At 41.4% G+C, this 26,095-nt stretch overlaps 2 protein-coding genes across 2 annotated transcripts; both read left to right on the forward strand.

The window, feature by feature from the left end:
- Window positions 1-641: 641 nt before the first annotated feature.
- LOC121856198 (G-protein coupled receptor GRL101-like) lies at window positions 642-11,492 on the forward strand. The gene is made up of 5 exons (XM_042351543.1): window positions 642-699; window positions 1,119-1,233; window positions 4,646-4,720; window positions 6,942-7,085; window positions 11,417-11,492. The coding sequence occupies exons 1-5, from the start codon at window positions 642-644 to the stop codon at window positions 11,490-11,492; spliced, it is 468 nt and encodes a 155-aa protein (XP_042207477.1).
- A 9,817-nt stretch (window positions 11,493-21,309) lies between these two features.
- LOC121856199 lies at window positions 21,310-22,744 on the forward strand. Its single transcript, XM_042351544.1, has 3 exons — window positions 21,310-21,550; window positions 21,978-22,197; window positions 22,488-22,744. Exons 1-3 carry the CDS (start codon window positions 21,310-21,312, stop codon window positions 22,630-22,632), a joined length of 606 nt encoding a protein of 201 aa, XP_042207478.1. The 3' UTR covers window positions 22,633-22,744.
- Window positions 22,745-26,095: the final 3,351 nt, after the last annotated feature.

A 26,095-nucleotide genomic window follows, 5' to 3' on the forward strand; every position in this document is an offset into this window, starting at 1 on the left:
ACTACTTTGCTACCTTTTTTTTTAGTTTCCTCTTTTTATTTTATTTATTTATTAATTTTTTTTTTCAACTTTGTTACTTTTTTCCTGATTTCTGCATCGTTTTGGTTATTTTTCTTTCTTTTTGATTACTACTTTGTTACTTTTTTGTAATTTCCGCTTTTATTTATTTATTTTTATATTATCTTTTTTATTTCTACTTTGTTACTTTTTTTAGTGTCCGCTTTTGCATTTTTTATTTATTATTTTCATTTATGCTTTGTTACCTTTTTCTTGAGTTCTTCTTTGTTTTGCTCATTTCTTCTTTCTTTTGATTTATGCATTGTTACTTTTCTGTTTCTGCTTTGTTACTTCTTGTTATGTATTTCTCTTTACTAATCGTATTTATATTTCTGTGTATTGTGTTTTATATGGTATAACAGCTAATATTGTATTATATATTCTAAGGTATTGTCGGAATCTCTCTCTCTCTCTCTCTCTCTCTCTCTCTCTCTTTTCCATTTTTCTTTTCGTTTCTTTTATTTCTCTCTTACACACACACACACACCATTAGCCATCTGTCTTACCTCTTTCCTCCTATCCAGCCCAGCAGACGTGGGACGGGGCTGTTCCAATGTGGGTCAGGGCCCTGCCTCCCCCATTCCATGCTGTGTGACGGAGAGGTCCAGTGTCCTCTTACCTGGGACGACGAGGACAACTGTCGTAAGTCAGATGTGTGCCTCCTGAAGGTGAGGTACTGTATATAGGAGGTCAGTGATTACTTCTGAAGGTGTGGGGGGTGGATGAGTGTGTGTGTGTGTGTGTGTCAGTCAGCCCTGGGAGGATGGAGCTGGTTTATCGTGGTTTTAAAAGACATCACTTCCACTCCCTTCTGGCCAAGTGGTCGCCAGTGTGCGTGAAACTGCCGGTCCCTGGATTGACTTCCAACCTACTGGGGTATGAAAGCTGTTTATTATCGAAGCCAAGAGCACTTACCTGACCCCCCTCCAGCATGGTAGGAAAAAAGTTTGTGTGAAGGGAATATAATTATGCAGTGTGTGTGAGAGAGAGAGAGATAGAGAATATCATAGGACACTCGTCCGTTTTAAGATTGAAGTAAAATCATTGTTTTTGTGTTGCAGCGTTCTCATGCTCGGCGACCGCCCCTTACTGTGAGTGCCAGGACATAAGCATCAGCTGCCTTCACCGTGGTATGACCTCTCTGCCCAATGATATAGAGCCTCAAATCTCCCGCTTGTAAGTAACACATTCATCCTTTATGTCTCCATTACTACCTTCTTTTAACTTTTTCCGACAGCTGACAATTTGAAAACTTAATAGACTATGACATAAAGTCTACTCGATTTTGAGCTGTCACAAAAACTACCCAAGAGAGGTGTTTTCTCCACTATCATAAAGGGTAAATGTTATCGTGTTTAGCGGTGACAAACCGAGGCTATTGATTCTGATTGTGTATATTTTTTGTTTGTTTGTTTAGAATCGAAGGATATTGTTTTTGATCATAACTAAGAGATAATACAGCACTTCTACTCGCTATGACTCACTGGAAATAGATGATTTTTTATCCAACGTCTGACTAGTGACTTGGCTCCCCAGTCTAACCTAATCATTTGCATTTGAGTCCAGTGGTGATGTAGTGCCCGAGTTCTAGTGGGACCCAGACCAACGACGTCCCTATTATAATAATCCCTATTCCAAAGGCACCCCAATCCTAATGGCCCCAAATTATTAAATGGTTATGGTTGGGTTAGGTTCAGTTAATGCCCATTCAATCTACAATCAGGTAAACCAGTTAGATGCATTTTCTCTCTCCACTAAAGCTGATAAATTATAGTTGCGAACTTTACTGAACCATAGTTACGAACTTTACTGAACCATAGTTAACAACTTTACTGAATCATAATTACGAACTTTACTGAATCATATTAACTCTGAATCATAGTTACGAACTTTACTGAATCATAGTTACGAACTTTACTGAATCATAGTTACGAACTTTACTGAATCATAATTACGAACTTTACTGAATCATAGTTACGAACTTTACTGAATTCGAATTTTAGCTCAACGTTTGCCTTCAAGATCACACCACATGTTAAGGGATTAATCTTAGGGGAGGGAGGGTGGTGTTATTGGTATAGCCTGTGTAATGGGTGGCCGAGGCGTGTTTGTGTGTGGGTGTGTGAGGCAGATAGTGTCTGGTGATTAATGGGCTTCAGATTATTTTGAGAGGAGTGTGGATGAGAGGTGCCGGATGATTATTGAGAAGAATGGATTATATGGATGAGTTAGTGAGAGTGTATGTGTGGGGAGAGGGTGAGACAGTGATGTATGTGGGGGGAATAAAGACACAAGAGACAAAGGGTTAAGAAGGAGAAAATGATAGAGATGAAAGAATAAATATATATTGATGGAGATAAAGAGAAAAGAGAGATACTGATAATGAATGAGAGGTATGAGATGAGACAGGTGAAGAGAGAGAGAGAGAGAGAGACTACAACTCTCCTGCATCATTGAGAAGGTTAAGTTAGGTTAGTTTAGATTAGGTTAAGGTAGGTTAGGTGTTGGTGCGTTTCTCCGTGTGTGTGTGTATCTGTGTTTGTATGTAGTTGTATGTATGTATACGTGTTCAGGCAACAAACAGGACACAAAACACTAATGAACCTCCCCCATTCTCTCTTGGTAAAGGATTTCAATAGCATCAAATGACACAAAAGTTTCTTATTTAATATTTTTTTTGCTACACGTGAACAGAATCCAGGGCATTGAAATGGGTTCACACATACATGAATTAATTGTATACATGTGATTATATATAGTTCTTTGTATTAGAATAAAGTTTGGACTTTTTTGTAAGCATTATGCTCATCCCTGGTGTGTGTGTGTGTGTCAGTCAGATGAAAGGTATATGCAGTATATGTATATGTGTCACGTTGCTGAGAAATGAGGGTATTTAAAACTAAAGACTTTTATATCCGAGAAGAAACGTGTTCAGTTTAATTGTACTCATTATTATTATTATTATTATTATTATTATTATTATTATTATTATTATTATTATTGTTGTTATTGTTGTTGTTGTTGTTGTTATTATTATTTATTTATTGTTATTATTATTATTATTGTTGTTGTTGTTGTTGTTGTTGTTGTTATTATTGTTATTGTTATTATTATTGTTGTTGTTGTTGTTGTTGTTGTTGTTGTTGTTGTTGTTGTTGTTGTTGTTGTTGTTGTTGTTGTTGTTGTTGTTGTTGTTGTTGTTGTTGTTGTTGTTGTTGTTGTTGTTGTTGTTGTTGTTTGTTGTTGTTGTTGTTGTTGTTGTTGTTGTTGTTGTTGTTGTTGTTGTTGTTGTTGTTGTTGTTGTTGTTGTTGTTGTTTATTTGTTGTTGTTGTTGTTGTTGTTGTTGTTGTTGTTGTTGTTGTTGTTGTTGTTGTTGTTGTTGTTGTTGTTGTTGTTGTTGTTGTTGTTGTTGTTGTTGTTGTTGTTGTTGTTGTTGTTGTTGTTGTTGTTGTTGTTGTTGTTGTTGTTGTTGTTGTTGTTGTTGTTGTTGTTGTTGTTGTTGTTGTTGTTGTTGTTGTTGTTGTTGTTGTTGTTGTTGTTGTTGTTGTTGTTGTTGTTGTTGTTGTTGTTGTTGTTGTTGTTGTTGTTGTTGTTGTTGTTGTTGTTGTTGTTGTTGTTGTTGTTGTTGTTGTTGTTGTTGTTGTTGTTGTTGTTGTTGTTGTTGTTGTTGTTGTTGTTGTTGTTGTTGTTGTTGTTGTTGTTGTTGTTGTTGTTGTTGTTGTTGTTGTTGTTGTTGTTGTTGTTGTTGTTGTTGTTGTTGTTGTTGTTGTTGTTGTTGTTGTTGTTGTTGTTGTTGTTGTTGTTGTTGTTTGTTGTTGTTGTTGTTGTTGTTGTTGTTGTTGTTGTTGTTGTTGTTGTTTTTTGTTGTTGTTGTTGTTGTTGTTGTTGTTGTTGTTGTTGTTGTTGTTGTTGTTGTTGTTGTTGTTTGTTGTTGTTGTTGTTGTTGTTGTTGTTGTTGTTGTTGTTGTTGTTGTTGTTGTTGTTGTTGTTGTTGTTGTTGTTGTTGTTGTTGTTGTTGTTGTTGTTGTTGTTGTTGTTGTTGTTGTTGTTGTTTCATGATACTTTTAACTGATGAATAATTAAAAATTTTCCTATTACAGAATACATACTGTTTCATACTGGTATACTTTTGGTTCTCATCATACTGTACTAGTACTTTGACTTTTTTCATTACTCTGTATTTTATTCGTTATATAATACTTTGGTAGCATCATTATACCGTATTTGTTTCATTATATTAATGTTACACTGTTTATTATTAATTGGTGTTGTATTCTGTTTGATTCTCATTGGCTTAAGAGTAGGTTGAGCTAGTGGTAGGTTGGGTTAGGTCAGGTCAGGTTGGGTTAGGTCAGGTCAAGTTGGGTTAGGTCGGGTCAGGTTGGGTTAGGTCGGGTCAAGTTGGGTTAGGTCGGGTCAAGTTGGGTTAGGTCGGGGCAAGTTGGGTTAGGTCGGGTCAAGTTGGGTTAGGTCGGGTCAAGTTGGGTTAGGTCAGGTCAAGTTGGGTTAGGTCAGTATTGATGCTTTTTGTATTATATTTAACCACATCTTCCTCATGACCGTGTGTGGTTGTGTTATGTCTTCCAGCCACCTGGCGGGGAACTACCTGAACCACACCCTGAACGCCAGTACCTTCCTCCCTTACCGTCATATCGTCTTCCTGTGAGTATTAGTGTCGTGTTAGTTGTGGCAGTGACTGTGTTATAGTGTTGTGGTGGCGTTACCTTACCTTACCTTACCCTACCTTACCTTACCTTGTCTTACATACCTTACCTTACCTTACCTTACTTGCCTTGCCTTGCCTAACCTTACCTTACCCTTACCCTTACCTTACCTTGCCTTACCTTACTTTTACCTTGTCTACCATAACCTTACCTTACCTTACCTTACCTTGCCTTACCTTACTTTACCTTGTCTACCATAACCTTACCTTACCTTACCTTACCTTACCTTACCTTGCCTTGCCTTACCTTACGCGCCTTACCTTACGCACCTTGCCCCTTGCCTTACCTTACCTTACCGCACGCCACCTTACTTTACCTTGTCTACCATAACCATACCTTACCTTACCTTACCTTACCTTCTACCTTACCTTGTCTACCATAACCTTACCTTACTTTACCTTGTCTACCATAACCTTACCTTACCTTACATTACTTTACCTTACCTTACTTTACCTTACTTTACCTTGTCTGCCATAACCTTACCTTACTTTACCTTGTCTACCATAACCTTACCTTACCTTACATTACTTCCTTACCTTACTTTACCTTACTTTACCTTGTCTGCCATAACCTTACCTTACTTTACCTTGTCTACCATAACCTTACCTTACCTTACATTACTTTACCTTACCTTACTTTACCTTACTACCTTGTCTGCCATAACCTTACCTACTTTACCTTGTCTATAACCTTGCTTACCTTACATTACTTTACCTTACCTTACTACCTTACTTTACCTTGTCTGCCATAACCTTACCTTACTTTACCTTGTACCATAACCTTACCTTACCTTACATTACTTTACCTTACCTTACTTTACCTTACTTTACCTTGTCTGCCATAACCTTACCTTACTTTACCTTGTCTACCATAACCTTACCTTACTTTACCTTGTCTACCATAACCTTGCCTTGCCTTACCTTACCTTACCTTATGTACCACAACCTTACCTTACCTAACCTTACCTTACCTTACCTTACCTTACCTTACATATGTACCACAACCTTACCTACCATAACCTTACCTTACCTTACCTTACCTTACCTTACCTTACATTACCTTACCTTACCTTACCTTCTGCACCATCAAGATACAATATGTGTGTGCAAATGTAATCAATTGTGGAGTTTGAATGTTTGGTCGGCCATTTCCCTCGGTGTCCATACTCTCTCTCTCTCTCTCTCTCTCTCATTAAGCTCTCGTCACTAACGCAGCTTCGCTTTATAGGTCGTATTTATTTATTTATTTATTTATTTATTTATTTATTTATACAGTATAATTTTTTGGCTTGGTTTTTTACGTTTTTAATTCAGCGGAAAAATTTATTCCTTGCTCGTGGTGTTTTGTGAACGAGGCAATTAACCCTTATTGTGCTAACTTTAACCCTTATTGTACTAACTTTAACCCCTATTGTACTAACTTTAACCCTTATTGTGCTAACTTTAACCCTTATTGTACTAACTTTAACCCCTATTGTACTACTTTAACCCTTATTGTGCTAACTTTAACCTTATTGTGCTAACTTTAACCCTTATTGTGCTAACTTTAACCCTTATTGTGCTAACTTTAACCCCTATTGTACTAACTTTAACCCTTATTGTGCTAACTTTAACCCTTATTGTGCTAACTTTAACCCCTATTGTACTAACTTTAACCCTTATTGTACTAACTTTAACCCTTATTGTGCTAACTTTAACCCTTATTGTGCTAACTTTAACCCTTTTTGTGCTAACTTTAACCCTTTTTGTACTTAGTATGTAAAGTGAATCCTTATTTCACTTACTTAAAAAATAGAAATAAATAAATCCTTTATAAATCTTCTGGAAAATCTATTCCTGGACAACATTTTCTTCACATTAATTTAGTCTTGTGTATAAGTTTACGTTCATGAGTTTATTTTAATTCGGAATTTTATCTCGGTGACAAACTCTCCTCACATTACTTCACGTCAGAATTCTCTTCATTTAACTTTATATTCTCATTATTAGGCCCGCGTTTCAAACTTTTATTTGTCTATGTTGATTCACACTAAACTTCTCCTCTGAAAGTCATTCGACGTGGGAGACGTGGGAGGAATTTAATGATGTATTTATTTTTTTTAGTTAAATGTGTATCCCAACATTTCCTTCCATCTCTCTGTTTCTCTCTCTACCTCACAGGGATTTAAGCAACAACAGCCTGTCGACTTTACCTGCTGGGATGTTCCTGCACCTGAGTCGACTTAGAATACTCGACCTACGAGATAATTTCCTCAGCGGTGTAGCCAACTCGACCTTCCTGGGGCTGACAAATCTTAAGGCGCTGTAAGTTGGTTGTATCCTTCCCTGTGTTGGTTAGGTTAGGTTAGGTGTGTTTCACTGTTGGTTACTTAGAACACTTTATAGTTGTTTTATTTTACTGTCCACGTGAGTCTCCTTCCTCCTTCCTTCCTTCCTTCCTTCCTTCCTTCCTTCCTTCCTTCCTTCCTTCCTTCCTTCCTTCCTTCCTTCCTTCTCTCTTTCTTATCCCACTAGACCCTCTGATCATTTCCCTCCTCCTCTCTTGGCCATCCTCCTACCTATCCCACCTACCCATCCTTTTATCCACATCTTGCCCTTCTACCTGGCCGTATTTCATCCAGAGCATCTCCCCCTCCTCTTCCTCCTCCTCCTCCTCCCCTCCTCCTCCTCCTCCTCTGCCTCCTCCTTCCCTAACCTCATTTTCCTGTCAGCGTTGTCAGTGGGGTGAGGTGAGGTTCCTTGAGCTGTCTGTGTGTTGGTGTCTCCTAGGTTTATTGGCGCTGTCCACACATACACAGCGTCAGGTTATGGTGAGTCAATCTCTTCGGTGCAGATGATGATGAGCTGTTCTTTTGGTGTATTGATTTGCTCTCTCTCTCTCTTTCTCTCTCTGTGCAATGAAACTTATTGTGTATTACATCTTGTTAATTTTACCACTAACCTAACCTAAGCTAAGTCTATCCTATGTACTAAATGCCTTTTGGAAGTAGAAATCTACTGAGGCATGTTTCTCATTCCAAGTAGCATTATATTCTCACTCAGTTCGTCATTGGGAAATCAGTGAATGGTGTTGGGAGCCAAAAACCATGTGTGGGAACCCTGAGTTTAATTAAGCACAGATAATGAAAGAAAACATATCTTTATGGGGAGGTCTGATGAATTTGATAATAAGCACTGTGACTCCTGTTGTCTCGGTAGGGTCGTCAAAGTCCTTCGTCCGTTGTGTCATATTGTCTGATACAAAATGGTGTAGATACTAACTTTTATTGATTGCATGTATGTACAGTATATTCACTTTGCATCAAAATTAAGGTAATTTTTTTTTAATATTTGATGGTTTAATTATGTTTCAGTGTTAAGTGAGTGTTTTTTATGGTGTAAATATGATGCTCTACCTTGATTTTATTTTCCTGTCAACCATTTATGTTAGTTTAGGTTAGGTTATGTTAGGTAAAGGGTGGGTTAGGTTAAGTTGGAGCCTGTTAGGTAAGGTTTGGTTAGGTTACTTGACTCAGTTCACGTCGCATTATGTTAGGCTAAGCCAGATTGGGTCAGGTCAGATTAGGTTAGGTCACTTCAGATTGATGTCAGGTTAGGTTAGATTAAATTAATTTTTACACCCTAATATACGAGCAACATTCACCTCACGAACCTTTTGAGAGAGTGTGTGTGGATCTTGGCCCGTTCTATGCCATGAATATTTCATTATCATTATCACGTTTCCACAGCCATTCTCCAAAACTATCAAATAGCTGATCCATGGTGAGATATGAAGCTAGGTTTACTTTGGTCTCTGTGTTTACCGTTGTCATGGCAGTGGCGTTTTTGAGATGCTTCCTGTTGGCTTAATGGTGGTTGGGGTGTTGGTTCATACTATAGATGCATCCAGTTGTTATCGTTCATGTCTTCATTAGGTCAAGCTTAGCTTCCGGGGATTAATTGTCAGTAATGGCTAGTGCTACTTGTATCAGGGCTGTGCCCTTTAGAGGGCCGAGTTAGAGAAGGTCAAAGAAGAAAACTTGAAATTAAAGGAAGAGATAGCGAAGATGAAGGAAGAAACGAGACAAGGAAAGCCCGTGTCTGACGAAAACTCAGGAGAATGGAAGGTTGTGAGGAGAGGGACGACCAAACTGATGGTAAAAAACCCCCCTCCCCCAAGGATACGACAACAACAGCTGAGTGTACCAACTCTTTCAGTCCTTTGATAGACGAATTGGACTTTAGTACAGTCAGGGACGGGGCTGACAAGGAAGGTACGAAAACCTTAATTGTTGGCGATTCCCAGGTACTGTACCTGGACAGAGCTTTTTGTGGTAAAAATAAAAATAGGATGAGGGTTTGTTTACCAGGAGCTGGGGTGGGGGATATAGTTGACAGGGTGGACAATATCTTGTCTGGTAATGGGAACAAACCCATTATCTGCCTCAGTGCAGGAGGCAATGATATTGGCCGGTGTAGGAGTGAGGAGCTTTGGTAAGTTCAAGACAGCTATAGAACGTATTAGATCGAAGGAGATCCCTATCATATGTGGTGTCCTGCCTAGAAGGAGAGTTGGCAATGAATGGTTGTCAAGGGCAGTTGGTGTCAACGGCCGTCTTGACAGATATTGCAAGTCAATATTAGTCTCATTCATTGACAACTGGGACAACTTTTACGGCAGAAGGGACCTTTATGCTAGGGATGGGGTGCATCTGTCTGGGATGGGGTGGCAACCCTAGCTGGCTCTCTCGAGAGGGCAGTTCAAAAGATGTCGTAGTCTTTAAACTGCTTGGGAAACATATGAGCACTGGGATGAAGGAGACTGTAGGGCGTTGGTATGTACCGGAAAAATCGATATAATAGCATTCACCGAAACATGGATCAACCTAGACTCACGTGAGTTATCTGTCGAATACCAAATTGCAGGTTTCAAATTATTCCATACCGATAGGCAGATTAGGAAAGGAGGCGGAGTAGCAATCTATGTCAGGGATAATCTGAAGTGTGAAATAAATAAGGCAATAAAAACTGAGCGGAATACAGAAACAATTTGGATAGAATTAATCGATGATAGGGAAAAATTAATCACAGGAGTAATATATAGACCTTTAATCTTGATAGCGTTAATGAGCGACTTATTTGGGATGAAATTCGCAGGGCTTCCATACATAGCAAAGTCTGTATGGAAGGCGACTTTAACTTTAGCCAAATAGATTGGATTGACCTTATGAGTAACACAGAATCAGAGGATTTTCTTGAAACAATCCAGGACTGTTTCCTAAGCCAACATGTAACCGAACCCACCCGGGGTAATAATGGCTTCACAAGCGGGCGTTCATGTCTAACTAATCTATTAACATTCTTTTCATCTGTTTTCGAATCAGTGGACGAGGGGCAATATGATGTGGTATATCTCGACTTCAGCAAAGCCTTCGACAGAGTCCCCCATGAAAGACTAATAAGTAATGATAAGTAGGAATGTTAAGCCAAGTAAACAATGTGTATTTGCTCGAAACAAGGCTAATAAAGTACTTGGGTTCATACAAAGGAGTGTTAGTTACAAGACTAGCGAGGTGTTCCTAAAACTATATCTTGTGCTTGTGAGACCTCACTTGGATTACGCAGTTCAATTTTGGTCACCGACATAGAATGGATATAGAATCCTTGGAAAGAAATCAGAGGAGAATGACAAGACTAATCCCGGGCATTAGGAACCTTGAGTACAGAGACAGGTTAAAGTATCTTAATTTGCACTCTCGAGAGACGTAGAGTGAGGGCGATATGATAGAGGTGTATAAATGGAAGTCAGGGCTAAACAAAGGGGACATTACAAAGGTACTCCAAATATCCAACCAGGAGTGAACGTGTAACAATGGTTTTAAATTAGACAAATTTAGATTTAGGCGCGAAATAGGTAAACACTGGTTTGGAAATAGAGTAGTGGACGAGTGGAACAAGTTACCAAATATCATCATTAACTCGAATACGCTGGATAGCTTCAAACATAGGTTAGATGGATATATGAGCGATAGGGATTGGGTGTAAACGGGACTGCCCAGTATGAGCCAATAGGCCCGCTGCAGTTTCTTCCATTCTTATGTTCTTATGTTGTTGTGGTGTTTCCCGGTCGTCTGGTACGGTGTGTGTGGGTGGGGGAGCAAAACTTAGCTTTGTTTAATCACAAGTTGTACGTAAGTGGATTGCAATCAGGTCCCGAGATAATTCCACTCCGATATTCGCTTCTCTGGTACACATTCACTGGAGTGCATCTTTATAAAGCCTCTTCACATGACTAGTTTAAACCGTTTTGTAAGTATTGACAGGAATATATACATCGGCTCACTGGTTGTCAATATGAACCAACATATCTCAAGGCCACTGTTCGATTCTCTTTTGTGTAGATTTTTTTACTATTACAGGTGTTGCTAGGACGACCCCTTGAGCCAGGCTGTGAGTGGTTGGAGAGCTTGACGTTAGGATTCAACGTTGATATCTGCCGTTCGCGTTATGAAAGTCAAGCCTTACCTAACCTAACCTAACCTAACCTCATCCCCCCAAATAGTCTTAGGGTGGTTAAGCTTTAGTGGAAGTAAGCTGGGGTGGAGATTCTTCAGGTGATCCGACTTACCTTTTGATACTAATAAAATCTCCTTCAGGCACCTAACGGGGAACACCATCCTGACGCTGGACTCGTGGGCGCTCTACGGTCTCTCTTCCCTCTCAACACTGTAAGGTCATCCTCCAGTCTTTAAGATCACCCTCCAGCCTATAAAGTCACCCACCAGTCTATAAGGTCACTCTCAAGTCTGTAAGGTCAGCCCCATGTATAATAAGGTCACCCTCCAGTCTTTAAGGTCACTCAAGTCTGTAAGGTCATCCCCATGTATATAAAGTCACTCTCTAGTCGCTGGTGACAGGTCTCTGAAATTTACAACTTTCATCACCCTGAACTTGTTAGGTTAGAGGCTGTAGAACAAAGCGATACACTGGAGGGAGTGTTACCTATCTCCCAGGATTATGGCCACTCACTCTGTTGTGTTGACGATACTCACAAGTTTTATACCCAGCACGTCATCACTATAGAGAACGGTCGCCAGTACAGGTCAGTTCCAAGTCTAATTGAGGCCAAGCTGACAAATCCTGACCAGTAGGTATGAGTTCCATTTAGGTTGGTGCCCTTTAGGATTGAGACGGTAGCCTATAAGCCGTATAAGGAATGGAATCCACCGCCACACTTCAACAATATCCAGAGACGCCATAACAAACAAATAATATATTCAAAGGTGTTTCAGGTCTTCTTATGTACACACACACACACACACCAGGGAGCAGAACTACATTTTAGGTACAGGTACTTGGATGGAAACGTTTGATATATTGTTGACCCAACTTGTTTTCCTGTACAGGCTTACAGAGGTTTTCTTGGAAATACTCATAAAACCTGGTGAAATATACCCAAAATTCTTTAAGGTCAAAAGTATGATAGAGAGGGCTCAGGTAACTCACTCTATCCCTCCTTCATGTCTGAAACACGCTCAATACTACAGGACGGATTCTTGCTTCACATACAGCACAGTACTCTTTATTTTATTTTTTATTTATTTTTTTTTTTTAACGACTACCCCATCAGGGCTCGGGGGCGAAAATATAATAATAATAAAAATTAATAACAGTAAAAATTAATAAAAATTATTTTTAAAAACTTAGAATAAAGATTAAATTAAAATATATTATAATAGTAATATTAAATAATAATAAAAATCAGTAGTGAGAAACGATGTATGTATGTTGTGCTGTCAAAGTAAGAGAAACAATTGAGACCCTGCAATTGTGTGTAAATGAGACATGAAGTCTGATTAGCAACCTGTATGTTGAGATTAAAAGTCCCCAGACAAGCCCCTAGGAAAAGCAATAAAAAAAAATTGAAATAATTATTAATTTTTTACAGTTTATGAACACTTCTCTAACCTAACCTAACCTACTCTTCGGGAATTCTGTTATAGTTATAACTCTTTCAGTTTGGATATAGAACATTATTAAATGCATAGAAAAGAAAAAATACGACATATTTTACCTTCATGTTCATTCTGTATTTACTGAGGTAGGACCCAGGTCTGGTAGTCACTCAATGTCAGGAGTAATTACCCCAGTAGACAAAACATACGTCATTGCAGATCAATAAACATTCCTTGTATACTTTTATAAACTATAACAGAATTCCCAGGTTAGGTTAGAGAAGTGTTCATAAACTAAAAATAATTATTTTAATTTTTAAATATTTCTCCTGGGGGCTTTGTCCAGGGGTTTGTCCTAGGGGCTTTTGTCCTACGGGCCTGGTCCTAGGGGCTTTTAGGGGCTTTTGTCCAAGGGCTTTGTCCTAGGGGGTTTCCTGGGGCTTTGTCCTAGGGGCTTTTTGTCCAGGGGCTTTTGTCCTGGGGGCTTTTGTCCCAGGGGCTTTGTCCTTGGGGGGCTTTGTCCTAGGGGCTTTTGTCCTGGGGGCTTTGCCTAGGGCTGTCCCAAGGGCTTGTCCGAGGGACTTTTGTCCTAGGGGCTTTTGTCCTAGGCTTTTGTCCTTGGGGCTTTTGTCCTTGGGGGCTTTGTCCTAGGGCTTTTGTCCTGGGGGGCTTTTGTCCTAGGGGCTTTTTTCCTAGGGCTGTCCGAGGACTTTTTTCACACTCGTCATGTATAGATGTTGAGTTCACTTGGTTTCAAATTGAATCTGGTTTCTCATAATTATAATATTATGACTACAGTACACCCAAATATTTCATTATTATTTTTTAATATTAGGACGCTTTGTGGATATAACTTTTCGTAGGATTATACATAGTAAATAGTACATTAGCTTTTAACATATATTTTATTACTGCCAATGAATATTTTAAAATTAATCGTCAAACATATCTTAATCAAGTGAAACATTTTTTTTAATTTTGTAATTTGGACTGAGGTGTGTGTTCACCTGTTAAATGTTTCCTTCAGAGACCTGAGCCATCAAGGTATGAGGAATGTGTCTCATCACGCCTTCATGGGCCTACGGTCTTTACTGAACCTGTAAGTACCATTATTTATTTGGTGTTTTGAAAGATTTAACTTCAATACAGTACTTTATTAATTTACAAAAAATCGTAGTAGATTTATCGATGTAGTGTTACGACTTTGACACACACACACACACACACACACACACACACACACACACACACACACACTCCACCACACACACACACACACACACACACACACACACACACACACACACACTCACTCTCCTTTCTATATCTCTCCCTCATAATGAAGTGTCTCTCTTAGGAACGTCTCCAACAACCGTCTGGATCATCTCTCTGGAGGAGCCTTCAGCGGCTCCACTAAACTCCTGTCCCTGTAAGTACCCAACCTTGATGCTCACTTGTTCTAAAGACTTGCTGTAATTACTTCGTCTATACAGTCTGCATTTAATTACACATACTCACATACTAAATACACTCACTTATATACTGTAAACACACACACACACACACACACAAACATACACAGACACTCACTTATATAAACATACACACACACTCACACACATAAACACACACACACACATAAAAGTACACATAAACACACACTTACATATAGGTACACATACACACTCACACACTTACATAAACACACACACATACATAAAAGTGCAAAAGAGGGCATGCAAGATTATTCTCTCCCCTTCCTACTCCACATATCAAGAAGCGCTCAACACACTGACCTGACTCTCACTGACCATCACCACGGCCTCATCTGCAATTTGGTAAGGCTTCTACACCATCCCGACACGCCCTACTACCACCTGAGATCCCTGTCCGAGATTGCTGTTCGACAAACCATCCGCCCATACGCACGAACTGATCGCTATAAAAGCCCAGTCCAACCATTAAAAATTATCAATAACATGTAATAAATCAGTGTATTCACTCCCAGTAAACACTGCTCCCTACACTGTCACTATGTTGAAATGAACTGTAGTTTGAGCTGATCCCCATCTAAGTTTATATGTCTTATTTGTGTCACTTATGTCACTGTATATTATTTGTAATTCGTAACCCATTCCCCAAATAGAACTGTATATTTCAGCCTTCTACGTAAGCTCTTTTAATCCGTAATTATTATTATTATTATTATTAAACATACACACACTTAATCACTTACACACACACACACACACAGTTTGAGCTACAAATTACGTCCAATATGTTAACATCCAAAGCTTCTCCCTCCACACGTCATTATAGAAACAGTATTAATTACCTTATCACCTTTGAACGTTGATTACATTTTAGAGAGTCAAATACTTTTATAATGACTTGTAAATATAAAGCCTTTGAATTTTGTTGTATTTTACCAGTCTGTCGTTTGTGTATGAGACCAGGGAAGGTTAATGATGGAGGGATGGTATTAATTAGTCTGTCATTTGTGTCAATGAGACCCAGGGGAAGGGGGTTAATGATGGAGAGATGGTATTAATTAGTCTGTCATTTGTGTCAATGAGACCCAGGGGGAAGGGGTAATGATGGAGGGATGGTATTAATTAGTGTGTCATTTGTGTGTTATCTGTAGGTCATTAGTGTCTACAGGTCTTCGTGTCTACAGGCCATTACCATGTCATCTATAGGTCATTAGTATATACAGGTCATTACTGTCTCATCTATTGGTCATTAGCGTGTCATCTACTGTCCATTAGTATCTACAGGTCATTGGTGTGTCATCTACAGGTTAATAGTATCTAAAGGTCATTAGTATGTCATCTACAGGTCATTAACAGGTGGTTCTATCCTCAGGGACCTGCGAGGGAACCAGCTGGCGGTCATGGCACACAGAATCTTTTCCGGGTTCCAGCCTCCACCATCTGTGAGTGTGACGGTACTGTGGTCCACCTGGGGAGATGGATGGATAGATAGATAGATGGAGTGTTAGGTTGATAGGTAGATAGATGGAGTGTTAGGTTGATAGGTAGATAGATGGAGTGTTAGGTTGATAGATAGATGGATGGAGTGTTAGGTTGATAGATAGATGGATGGAGTGTTAGGTTGATAGATAGATAGATGGAGTGTTAGTTGATGATGGATGGAGTGTTAGTTGATAGGATGGATGGAGTGTTAGTTGGATAGATAGATGGAGGTTAGGTTGATAGATAGATGGATGGAGTGTTGGTTGATAGATAGATGGATGGAGTGTTAGGTTGATAGATAGATAGATGGAGTGTTGGTTGATAGATAGATGGATGGAGGTTGGTATGATAGATGGATGGAGGTTAGGTTGATAGATAGATAGATGGAGTGTTAGGTTGATAGATAGATGGATGGAGTGTTAGGTTGATAGATAGATAGATGGAGTGTTAGGTTGATAGATAGAATAAAAGATAAATAGTGTTAGGGTGTTTATTCCTCTTCGTTAAATGGGACAGGGTGATGCAAATAAACATATTAGTATAGACAGGTAAAGAGACAGGGGTTGTTCGTTCCCTATCTGCAGGTGGACAGACGAGTTTCGTCTGCTGTCTGGCGCGGCAGGTGGAGGTGTGTCATCCTCCGGATTAATTTAGCTCCTGTGAAGACCTCATGACCAACGGCGTCCTGCGGGTGTGTGTGTGGGTACTCGCTTCTTTAGCTCTGACGGGTAACATCCTGGTCATCGTCTGGAGGTTTATGAGAATGATAACAAGGTGAGTATGAGGAGGGGTGTAGGTGAGAGTAGACGAGTGAGGGGGAGTGTAGGTGAGAGTAGACGAGTGAGGGGAGTGTGTGGAGAGAGTAGACGAGTGAGGGGGAGGTAGGTGAGAGAGTAGACGAGTGAGGGGGAGTGTAGGTGAGAGTAGACGAGTGAGGGGGTGTAGGTGAGAGACGAGTGAGGGGGTGTAGGTGAGAGTAGACGAGTGAGGGGGAGGTAGGTGAGAGAGACAGGGGGGGTGGTGGAGAGACGAGTTAGGGGGGAGGTAGGTGAGAGTAGACGAGTGAGGGGGAGTGTAGGTGAGAGTAGACGAGTGAGGGGAGGTAGGTGAGAGTAGACGAGTGAGGGGAGTGTAGGTGAGAGAGACGAGTGAGGGGGAGGTAGGTGAGAGTAGACGAGGAGGGGGGAGGTAGGTGAGAGTAGACGAGTGAGGGGAGGTAGTGGTGAGAGTAGACGAGGAGGGGAGTGTAGGTGAGAGTAGACGAGTGAGGGGAGGTAGGTGAGAGAGACGAGTGAGGGGGGGTGGGAGGTAGACGAGGGGGGGGTGGTGAGAGAGACGAGTGAGGGGGGGTGGTGGGGAGAGACGAGTGAGGGGGGTAGGTGAGAGTAGACGAGTGAGGGGAGGTAGGTGGGAGAGTGGGGGGGGGGTGGAGAGTAGACGAGTGAGGGGAGTGTAGGTGAGAGTAGACGAGGTGAGGGGGAGTGTAGGGGTGAGAGGGAGACGAGTGAGGGGGAGGTAGGTGAGAGAGTAGACGAGTGAGGGGGGGAGGTAGGTGAGGGAGAGACGAGTGAGGGGAGTGTAGGTGAGAGAGACAGTGGAGGGGGAGGGAGGGTGAGAGAGACGAGTGAGGGGGGGTGGGTGAGAGTAGACAGAGGGGGAGTGGGTGGAGAGGGACAGTGAGGGGGAGTGGGGGAGTAGACGAGTGAGGGGGAGTGTAGGTGAGAGAGAATGAGTGAGGGGGGAGGTAGGTGAGAGGTAGACGAGAGGGGGAGTGTGGGGTGAGAGAGACGAGTGAGGGAGGTAGGTGAGGAGAGACGAGTGAGGGGGTGGTGGTGAGAGACGAGTGAGGGAGTGTAGGTGAGAGTAGACGAGTGAGGGGAGTGTAGGTGAGAGAGACGAGTGAGGGGAGGTAGGTGAGAGTAGACGAGTGGGGAGGGGAGGGGAGAGTAGACGAGTGAGGGGGGAGTGTAGGTGAGAGAGACGAGTGAGGGGGATGTGGGAGTAGAGAGTGAGGGGGAGGTGGGAGTAGAAGGGGGGGGGGTAGGTGAGAGACGAGTGAGGGGGAGTGTAGGTGAGAGTAGACGAGTGAGGGGAGGTGGGTGAGAGAGACAGGAGGGGGGAGGGGAGGGACAGGGAGGGGGGTGTAGGTGAGAGACAGTGAGGGGTGGGGTGGAGAGAGACGAGGGGGGAGGTGGTGGTAGGTGAGGGGTGGGTGGGTGAGGGGGTGTGGAGAGACGGTTGGGGAGGTAGGTGAGAGTAGACGAGTGAGGGGAGTGTGGGTGAGAGGAGTAGACGAGTGAGGGGGGAGTGTAGGTGAGGAGTAGACGAGTGAGGGGGAGGTAGGTGGGGAGTAGACGAGTGGAGGGGGGAGTGTGGGAGAGTAGACGAGTGAGGGGGGTGGGTGAGGAGACGTGAGGGGGGTGTGGTGAGAGTGACGGGTGAGGGGTGTGTGTGTGGAGAGGACGAGGAGGGGAGTGTGGGTGAGAGTAGACGAGTGAGGGGGAGTGTAGGTGAGAGTAGACGAGTGAGGGGGGAGTGTAGGTGAGAGAGTAGACGAGTGAGGGGGAGTGTAGGTGAGAGGGTAGACTAGTGAGGGGGAGTGTAGGAAAGTGTCAGTGAAGGAGAATGTAAGAGTGCTGGGAAAGTGAGGAACAAGTGGGGAAGTAAGTGAGAACTATGATAAGACGTATGTAGTTAGATGAATTTGTATGCACTAAGGTTTCGGGGGATCAGGATGAACGCCCCCAAGTGTGAAACTCAACCTTCAATATTTCAGGTTCATTCCTTCTTGATAACCAACCTGGCACTGGGGGACCTGTGTATGGGGCTCTATCTGCTCATCATAGCTGCCGTAGATATTAACTACCGCGGCGTCTACTTCATCTACGACGCCTTCTGGAGGACTTCCTCTCTCTGCCAACTAGCTGGGTTCTTCTCTACCTTCTCCAGCGAGCTCTCCGTCTTCACTCTCACAGGTAGGAACTTGACCATCTTCGTCATACACCAGAATGAATGTATAAACTCTTTAGTTCTTCACCATCAAAGATGATCATATCCGTTGTTACTTCCCCTGTGTTTGTTATAACTGGCAGGAAACTCATCCACTGCAAAGTACTGAGTAGTTGGTTCATATTACTTACCCTAACTCTCCTAAAGACAGTGAGGTAACATCATATTCTCATAGTTAATGTTTGTTAAATCTATACAGCAACAAGATGTCATTAGATATTCCCATTTTTGGTTGAGTAACATACTGTAGGTTGTGAGGTAGCCTGGTGGGTGTGTCTCACTGTAAGCGTCAACAATGTGGGACTGGATTGGATTTTCTGTACTGTTCTTGTCGAGGTGCGTCACTGATACACCTCCCTGCCTGCTCTGGTACTGTTAGAGTCTGTACGTAGCCACCACACCCTCCACTTATCTGATTAACAAAATTAGTCATAACTACAGTACGCAGTCGCCAATCCACTATGCAATTATATGGTTCAAAATGTTCCTTTACCAGCAGTCATGACCCAGTCAATGATTACAAGCATCACTCAGCTACCAACACTAAACATTAATTCTTCCTTCGGCAGTAATCACACTGGAGAGGCTGGTGGTGATTGTGTTCCCCTTCCGCGTACTTCGGCTGAGCATGAGGCGGACCAAAGTGATCATGGGGGTCGTGTGGGCATGTGTCACCCTCCTCGCCGCCCTCCCCCTAATGGACACACACTACTTCAGGTGGGTCCTCTTCACTACTCCCTACAACTCTCCATCACACTATTAGTTTTTACTTGGGAGAAAAATAAATTACTCTTTATACTATTTAATTATAGTAATATATGATCTAATTAAAACTTCCAGCTGCAGATATTTCCTTTATATATATACACACTTAAAAACTAAAGGAACCACACCTTTAATAAGCTTTAAAATCTCTAGTCTTGAGTTAATAGGTTAAGGTATTGCCCTACAGTGGAACATTGATGATAATAGCACCAAGTTTCAAGGGTTACTGATGAAATAAGGATCGTTACAAGGATGTTATATTATGTCACAATTGGAGTTTAGTATTAACCTGAATGAGATATTGAGAGGAGTTAAAACAAAAGTGATGAAGAAGGGTGATAATTGATTAATAAGTATGAGGAGGGTGGAAATGTGAAGTGAGTTAACAATTGTTTGTAGGTGACTTTACCCAGTTGGGGGATTCACAGTTATTGAAAATGTTAGTGAATAGTGAGAGGTTAAGCTGTACCGTAGTAGGAAATATTAGCGAATGACTGTGACAGAGGTTAATGCTGTAGTGAGATTGGTATGGTACTCAGGTTGTCAAGGTACTCAAGGGCTAGGCATGGTACTCAAGGTTGGCATAGTACTCTATTGTTTTGTCCATGTACTGTAGTTACTGGATAGACACGCCATGAAGAGTAGTGTTGGTAAGTTTACGTAACATTTCCTTAATATTATGTCCTCCCTCAGGAACTTCTACGGGAGGTCAGGGGTGTGTCTGGCTCTACACATCACCCACGAGAAGCCCAGTGGGTGGCAGTACTCTGTGTTTGTCTTTCTGGGTGAGTGTGTGTGTGTGTGTGTGTGTGAAATACAGTACAAGTTAGTGGGAAAAAATGCATTTGTGTAATAATTAATGGAGGACATTACACCTTGGCTGCCTGGTGCTCTGTACATTTAATAAAGACTTTTTTTAATTGATTCTGAATTATACTAAAACACATCCGGCTGATTGTTGACATTCTCGTCTGTCATTTTACAAATTAATAAAGAAAATAGTCATCAGCCGTAATGCTTAGGGATTTAATTTTAACCACCTGCCTGTCTGAGTGATTGTTTGATTGTTGTGTATTACTTGAGAGGGGAGTCGGGGTTAAGGTGTAGATACTTTTAATTGTTATTCTTCCTGGACAGTGTTGAATCTGGCCTCGTTTTCTGTGATTGCTGGGTCGTATTGGGGGATGTACCGGGCAGCCCGTTCTTCCAGCGCCGCCGTCAGGAGCGATCTTCAGCGGCGGGAGTCCAGCATGGCTCGGAAGATGACCCTAATAGTGGTGACAGACGCCGCCTGCTGGTTACCCATCATCTTGCTAGGGGTTGTCTCTCTTGCAGGAGTCACCATACCCCCTCAGGTGGGTCTTAATACCTTCCAAGGGAAGGCCAAGATGTTTTTAATTAAAATGGTGTGATTACTTAAAAATCTGTAGATATGTGTTAGCTGTTCTCTCCTTTGTTAGTAGCCTACCATCCACCTCCACTCGTCCCCATCCGCGTATCCACAGCCTACTGTACATCCTTGTTGTACCCAGCCATCCTATAAAGGAAACTCAGGATATTCATGCCATCTCTACCCATACACCCGGTAGCTATGAACATGGTAGTTAATGAAATAATGATGGGTTTTTAAATAAAGTTGGTGTGGTTACATCACAACTAGACCTCAGAACCATCATTTTCTGTTAACATTGTCCAGCAGGAGTTACCTGCATATGGATTCTACTGTAACACTACAAGGAATTTGCCAACCATGTTCCCATCACTACCCAGCTGTTCATATAAAACTATTAAAGAATATGTTCACATTCACCACCACTCGCTCCTACTCACCATCTAGTGGATCACATGTTCACATGTTCCCTCATTCATTTTGTTCATGATGAGTTAGAAATTGTTGACGACCCTTGGCAGGTGTTTGCGTGGGTGGCGGTATTTGTGCTGCCACTCAACGCGGCCATCAACCCTCTCCTGTACACTGTGTCGACGGCGCCCTTCCTCAGCAAAGCCAGGGAACGAGCCCTTAACGTCCGCTCCTCCTTCAGGTGGTCAATGTCCCGCAGGGCCACCAACTCCTCCACCGGCACGGGTAAGATGTGCACCATCATATATACTGTACACCATCACCACTAAGACGCTGCCTCACTTATGTTTACTTTTACCTGCATACCCTACACATAACCCCACATATAAATGCTGAACCAGAATAGATCTTGGACAAGTTGAGTAGTCTCAGTTTTTCTTCATACTCTTGGGAGGTGTGGCCCATTTTGTCTTTAAGGCGATGGATAACCTATACAGTACTCAAGCGATCAATTGTCAGCCTTGATATCTATTGACCTTGTCTGATTCATATTTGTCTTCCCCATAAGCTTACCTAAACTATGTTCTCGGAAACTAAACATGTTACCTCTTCTAACTCTTGACGGAGGAACCCCACATTTTTGGCTAACCTGTGATCCCTTTCATCATGTGAATTCATCTAACAGTTAACTGCATTTATCTCTTGTATACAGTGGGTGACGACAGGACGACGATACTGGTGAAGCCCCTCGACACATTAATTCGGACACCTATCCTAATGTCACGTGATCTACAACACTGCCATACTATGCCATCGACCCAGAATGCGCTACATCTGGTGGCCTCACACGCCAACCATCTGAGTCTTAGCCGTGCCCACCATCCCTGGAGGTCTCAGTCCTTCCACGGCACTGCTGCCAACGTTGTAACCAAGTATGTCGTTTACAAGAGTTACATTATATAGGTTAGATTAGTTTTGTCTTTTTTCTCTGCATCGTGTGGTATTATTGTATTTATGTAGCAATATCTTTATCATTATCACACCCAGTACCTGTATCAATAAGATAAATAGATAATCCAGTGTTCTTTATTACTGGAACTGTACTTGTATACTTTCCCAGATAAAGTCCCAACTTGGAATATACAGTATAAAATTTTGCTGTTTGCAGTACCTTAAACTTTCACGACAATGGTGTTAATAATGTATGTTTTGCTCTCCTCAGGCGTCAGAGTAACGAGGAGTGGGTGGCGCCCCAGGGAGAGATCATCCCCCTGTGTGAGCTGACCAACCACACACAACCTCCACTCTCCAGACAACACTCTCGCAAGAAGTACACCAAGCACCACCACCACCAGCTCTATGACTAGTTCTCATCCATGTGGTCCAAATCAACCCTCATTCACCAGGGAGCAACGCTTGCATTATTACTTCGCCTGCCGTCACCGCCATCCATTAGAGTACCACTATTAAGTAAAAAATAAATAGGGTTCTGGTAATATTATTTTGTTTTAATAGTTTTTTTGTGTGTGGGGGGGGGTAGAAATTATACAAGTCTAAGTTAGATTAGAGGTTCGTATACTTTGTCTGTAAATGACCACCATGTATAACAAAATCTAATTTTTAAAAAAGAAGTTCCCTCATGTGGCATTGATCTGACGAACGTAATAAAAAAATTTTGTTTTCTCATTAAGTGTCGCAGGTCAGAACGCTGTCTGTTGGGTGCCCCGAAGCCTTGCTATTCATTTTTTTCATGGCCTTTTGATACTCACCCTTAGGTTTATCCACATTACTCAATATCATCATTAGTCAAACAACTATGGATCACTTTTATTTCTCAGGTCAATCTCTTTAATCATCTGAGGTCACCAACTTCACTGCCCTACTATGATCATTATCTCACACATACGTCACAGTCAGTCATTAGTTATCACCTCTCATGCCATGTTTGTGTTTTCTAGTTTTTAATAAATACATATCACAGGGAGAGTTCACACAAGTTTCATAGCTCAAATCTGTTCACTCAAAGATTCCACTTGCCCCAAAAATGTGTTATATAAAGCAAGATTATTGAACTGTTGGGTGAGTTATGATGCGGGTATGGACAATCACTTTATGGCAGGGAGTTTTACAGAGTGCCAGGATGGAGTTGAGAGGAGTTTTGCTTGACCCAAGTTTCTGCAGGATGGCATATTGACAGCAAGAGCCCTCCAAGATGCTCTCATAGATCTATTGTGGGTACGTTGTGGTAATACTGTTGAGTGACGAAGTACAGTATCTAGAGTACTATTGAGTGACGTAGTACAGTTTGTAGAGTACTATTGAGTGACGTAGTACAGTATTTAGAGTACTATTGAGTGGCGAAGTACAGTATCTAGAGTACTATTGAGTGACAAAGTACAGTATGTAGAGTACTATTGAGTGACGTAGTACAGTATTTAGAGTACTATTGAGTGGCGAAGTACAGTATCTAGAGTACTATTGAGTGACGAAGTACAGTATGTAGAGTACTATTGAGTGGCGAAGTACAGTATGTAGAGTACTATTGAGTGACGAAGTACAGTATGTAGAGTACTATTGAGTGGCGAAGTACAGGATCTAGAGTACTATTGAGTGGCGAAGTACAGTATCTAGAGTACTATTGAGTGACAAGTACAGCATCTAGAGTACTATTGAGTGACGAAGTACAGTATCTAGAGAACTATTGAGTGACGAAGTACAGTATCTAGGGTACTATTGAGTGACGAAGTACAGTATCTAGAGTACTATTGAGTGACGAAGTACAGTATCTAGAGTACTATTGAGTGACGAAGTACAGTATCTAGGGTGACGAAGCACAGTATCTAGGGTACTATTGAGTGACGAAGCACAGCATCTAGAGTACTATTGAGTGACGAAGTACAGTATCTAGAGTACTATTGAGTGACGAAGCACAGTATCTAGGTACTTGAGTGACAGTATCTAGAGTACTATTGAGTGACGAAGCACAGCATCAGAGTACTATTGAGTGACAGTATCTAGAGTACTATTGAGTGACAAGATCTAGAGTACTATTGAGTGACGAAGTACAGTATCTAGAGAACTATTGAGTGACGAAGTACAGTATCTAGGGTACTATTGAGTGACGAAGTACAGTATCTAGAGTACTATTGAGTGACGAAGTACAGTATCTAGAGTACTATTGAGTGACGAAGTACAGTATCTAGGGTACTATTGAGTGACGAAGTACAGTATCTAGAGTACTATTGAGTGACGAAGTACAGTATCTAGGGTACTATTGAGTGACGAAGTACAGCATCTAGAGTACTATTGAGTGACGAAGTACAGTATCTAGAGTACTATTGAGTGACGAAGTACAGTATCTAGAGTACTATTGAGTGACGAAGTACAGTATCTAGAGTACTATTGAGTGACGAAGTACAGTATCTAGGGTACTATTGAGTGAGGAGATGTCCCTGTCAATATACGGTGAGGGAATTTTCTGGTGAGGCCATTATTTGTTGATGGCCTCTGATGGCTTCTGAACGCTGACAGTGACAGTACACATGCCTCACATAAATGGTGCCTGTAATCGTATTCTGGTGAGGGAGTGATTGTAATTTAAAATATCTGAGTAAATTCGATTACTTACGTGGACAAACCTTTTAGGGAGAGAGAAAATGTAGTGTTAAATGAGTAATGACAATGTTATAATATATATTTATAACGTAACAGTTATGATATCGTTGGGTAGAGCTTAAAGTTTGACTAACACTAAGTCTCGTTGGTTGGGAGTTCTGTTATTTTTTGTGAGTTCTCTGAGCCCACATTATCCATCCACAAAGAACCTATTCATTTTTGTGGAATGATTTCAATGTTGGAGTTTTTATTTACAACAGAAATCACAATGCCAGTAAAATGTGAATTACCGGTATAGCTTACATGGTATTTGGCGAGATCCCTGGATTGTACTCGAGACTATTAACTGAGGGTCTGATTCATAAAACTCGGCACGATTAATTTACTTCTTGATCACAAATATATAGAAGCGCATATCAGTACACCTTAGTTACAAAATAAATACAAATATAAAAAAAAGTAAATATGAAAATAGCAGCTTGACACGTTCTCGTATTTCTAGTTAAACGGAAGAATATTAAAGTTTTGTTCTCATTACGATACGTTAGTCTCAGTGAAACTTGTTATCCATTTTAGGTGTTTATATTTTAACTGTGCCCACGAAGGATCAGTTAGAGACGTTCTTAAATATCCAGTTATAATTTATTTTAACTTACGAACTTTAGAAAATACAGATGAAGAATTATGGCTGCTTGGAGTTTGTTGTATTAATAGGTTAATATTCTTTAATGGTTGATGAATTTGAACAATATTAATTATGATTAGAGTAGTGTTTTATGTGTTGGAATATACCTTTATGTTGTACTGTATATTGATCGTGTATAAATTCATGCTTGCCTTTATGACTCATGCATTAAGGGCGTAAAAGCCTGAAGGGTCATGGGTTTTGTCAGCCAGTTACATAAAGTGACAGAATGATGAATGTGTGTGTGGGGGGGAAAATTCCCGGTACTATTTATCTGTTTATGGCAAAGCGTGGCAGGTCCCTAATAATGTCAAGTGCCAGGCCATAGCCATAGGCATTGACAATATTGAGGGACATACCTTTTAGTGTGATTGTGATGGCGTGTACGTCGGTAGTGTCGGCTTCAAGGGGGACGTCGAGAGGTTGGTAGGGGACGTCCTTCTTGGCGTAGATGCGTAGTCCACTGGCATGTCCTCATGGTGGTCAATTGATGTGGGGAACTGGAGTGGATGGGCCCCAGGTGCCGGCAC

The sequence above is a fragment of the Homarus americanus genome, unplaced genomic scaffold, assembly GCF_018991925.1.
Source record: "Homarus americanus isolate GMGI-L3 unplaced genomic scaffold, GMGI_Hamer_2.0 scaffold48016, whole genome shotgun sequence".
NCBI classification, from domain to species: domain Eukaryota; kingdom Metazoa; phylum Arthropoda; class Malacostraca; order Decapoda; family Nephropidae; genus Homarus; species Homarus americanus.

Excerpts from the sequence above, each read along its gene's own strand:
- LOC121856198 (XM_042351543.1), top strand. The coding sequence starts at position 642 with ATGCTGTGTGACGGAGAGGTCCAGTGTCCTCTTACCTGGGACGACGAG. Across the intron at positions 700-1,118 it reads GGACGACGAGGACAACTGTC|CGTTCTCATGCTCGGCGACC; the intron begins GTAAGTCAGATG and ends TTTGTGTTGCAG. Across the intron at positions 1,234-4,645 it reads GAGCCTCAAATCTCCCGCTT|CCACCTGGCGGGGAACTACC; the intron begins GTAAGTAACACA and ends TATGTCTTCCAG.
- LOC121856199 (XM_042351544.1), top strand. The coding sequence starts at position 21,310 with ATGTTCACATGTTCCCTCATTCATTTTGTTCATGATGAGTTAGAAATT. Across the intron at positions 21,551-21,977 it reads CAACTCCTCCACCGGCACGG|TGGGTGACGACAGGACGACG; the intron begins GTAAGATGTGCA and ends TCTTGTATACAG. Across the intron at positions 22,198-22,487 it reads GCTGCCAACGTTGTAACCAA|GCGTCAGAGTAACGAGGAGT; the intron begins GTATGTCGTTTA and ends TGCTCTCCTCAG.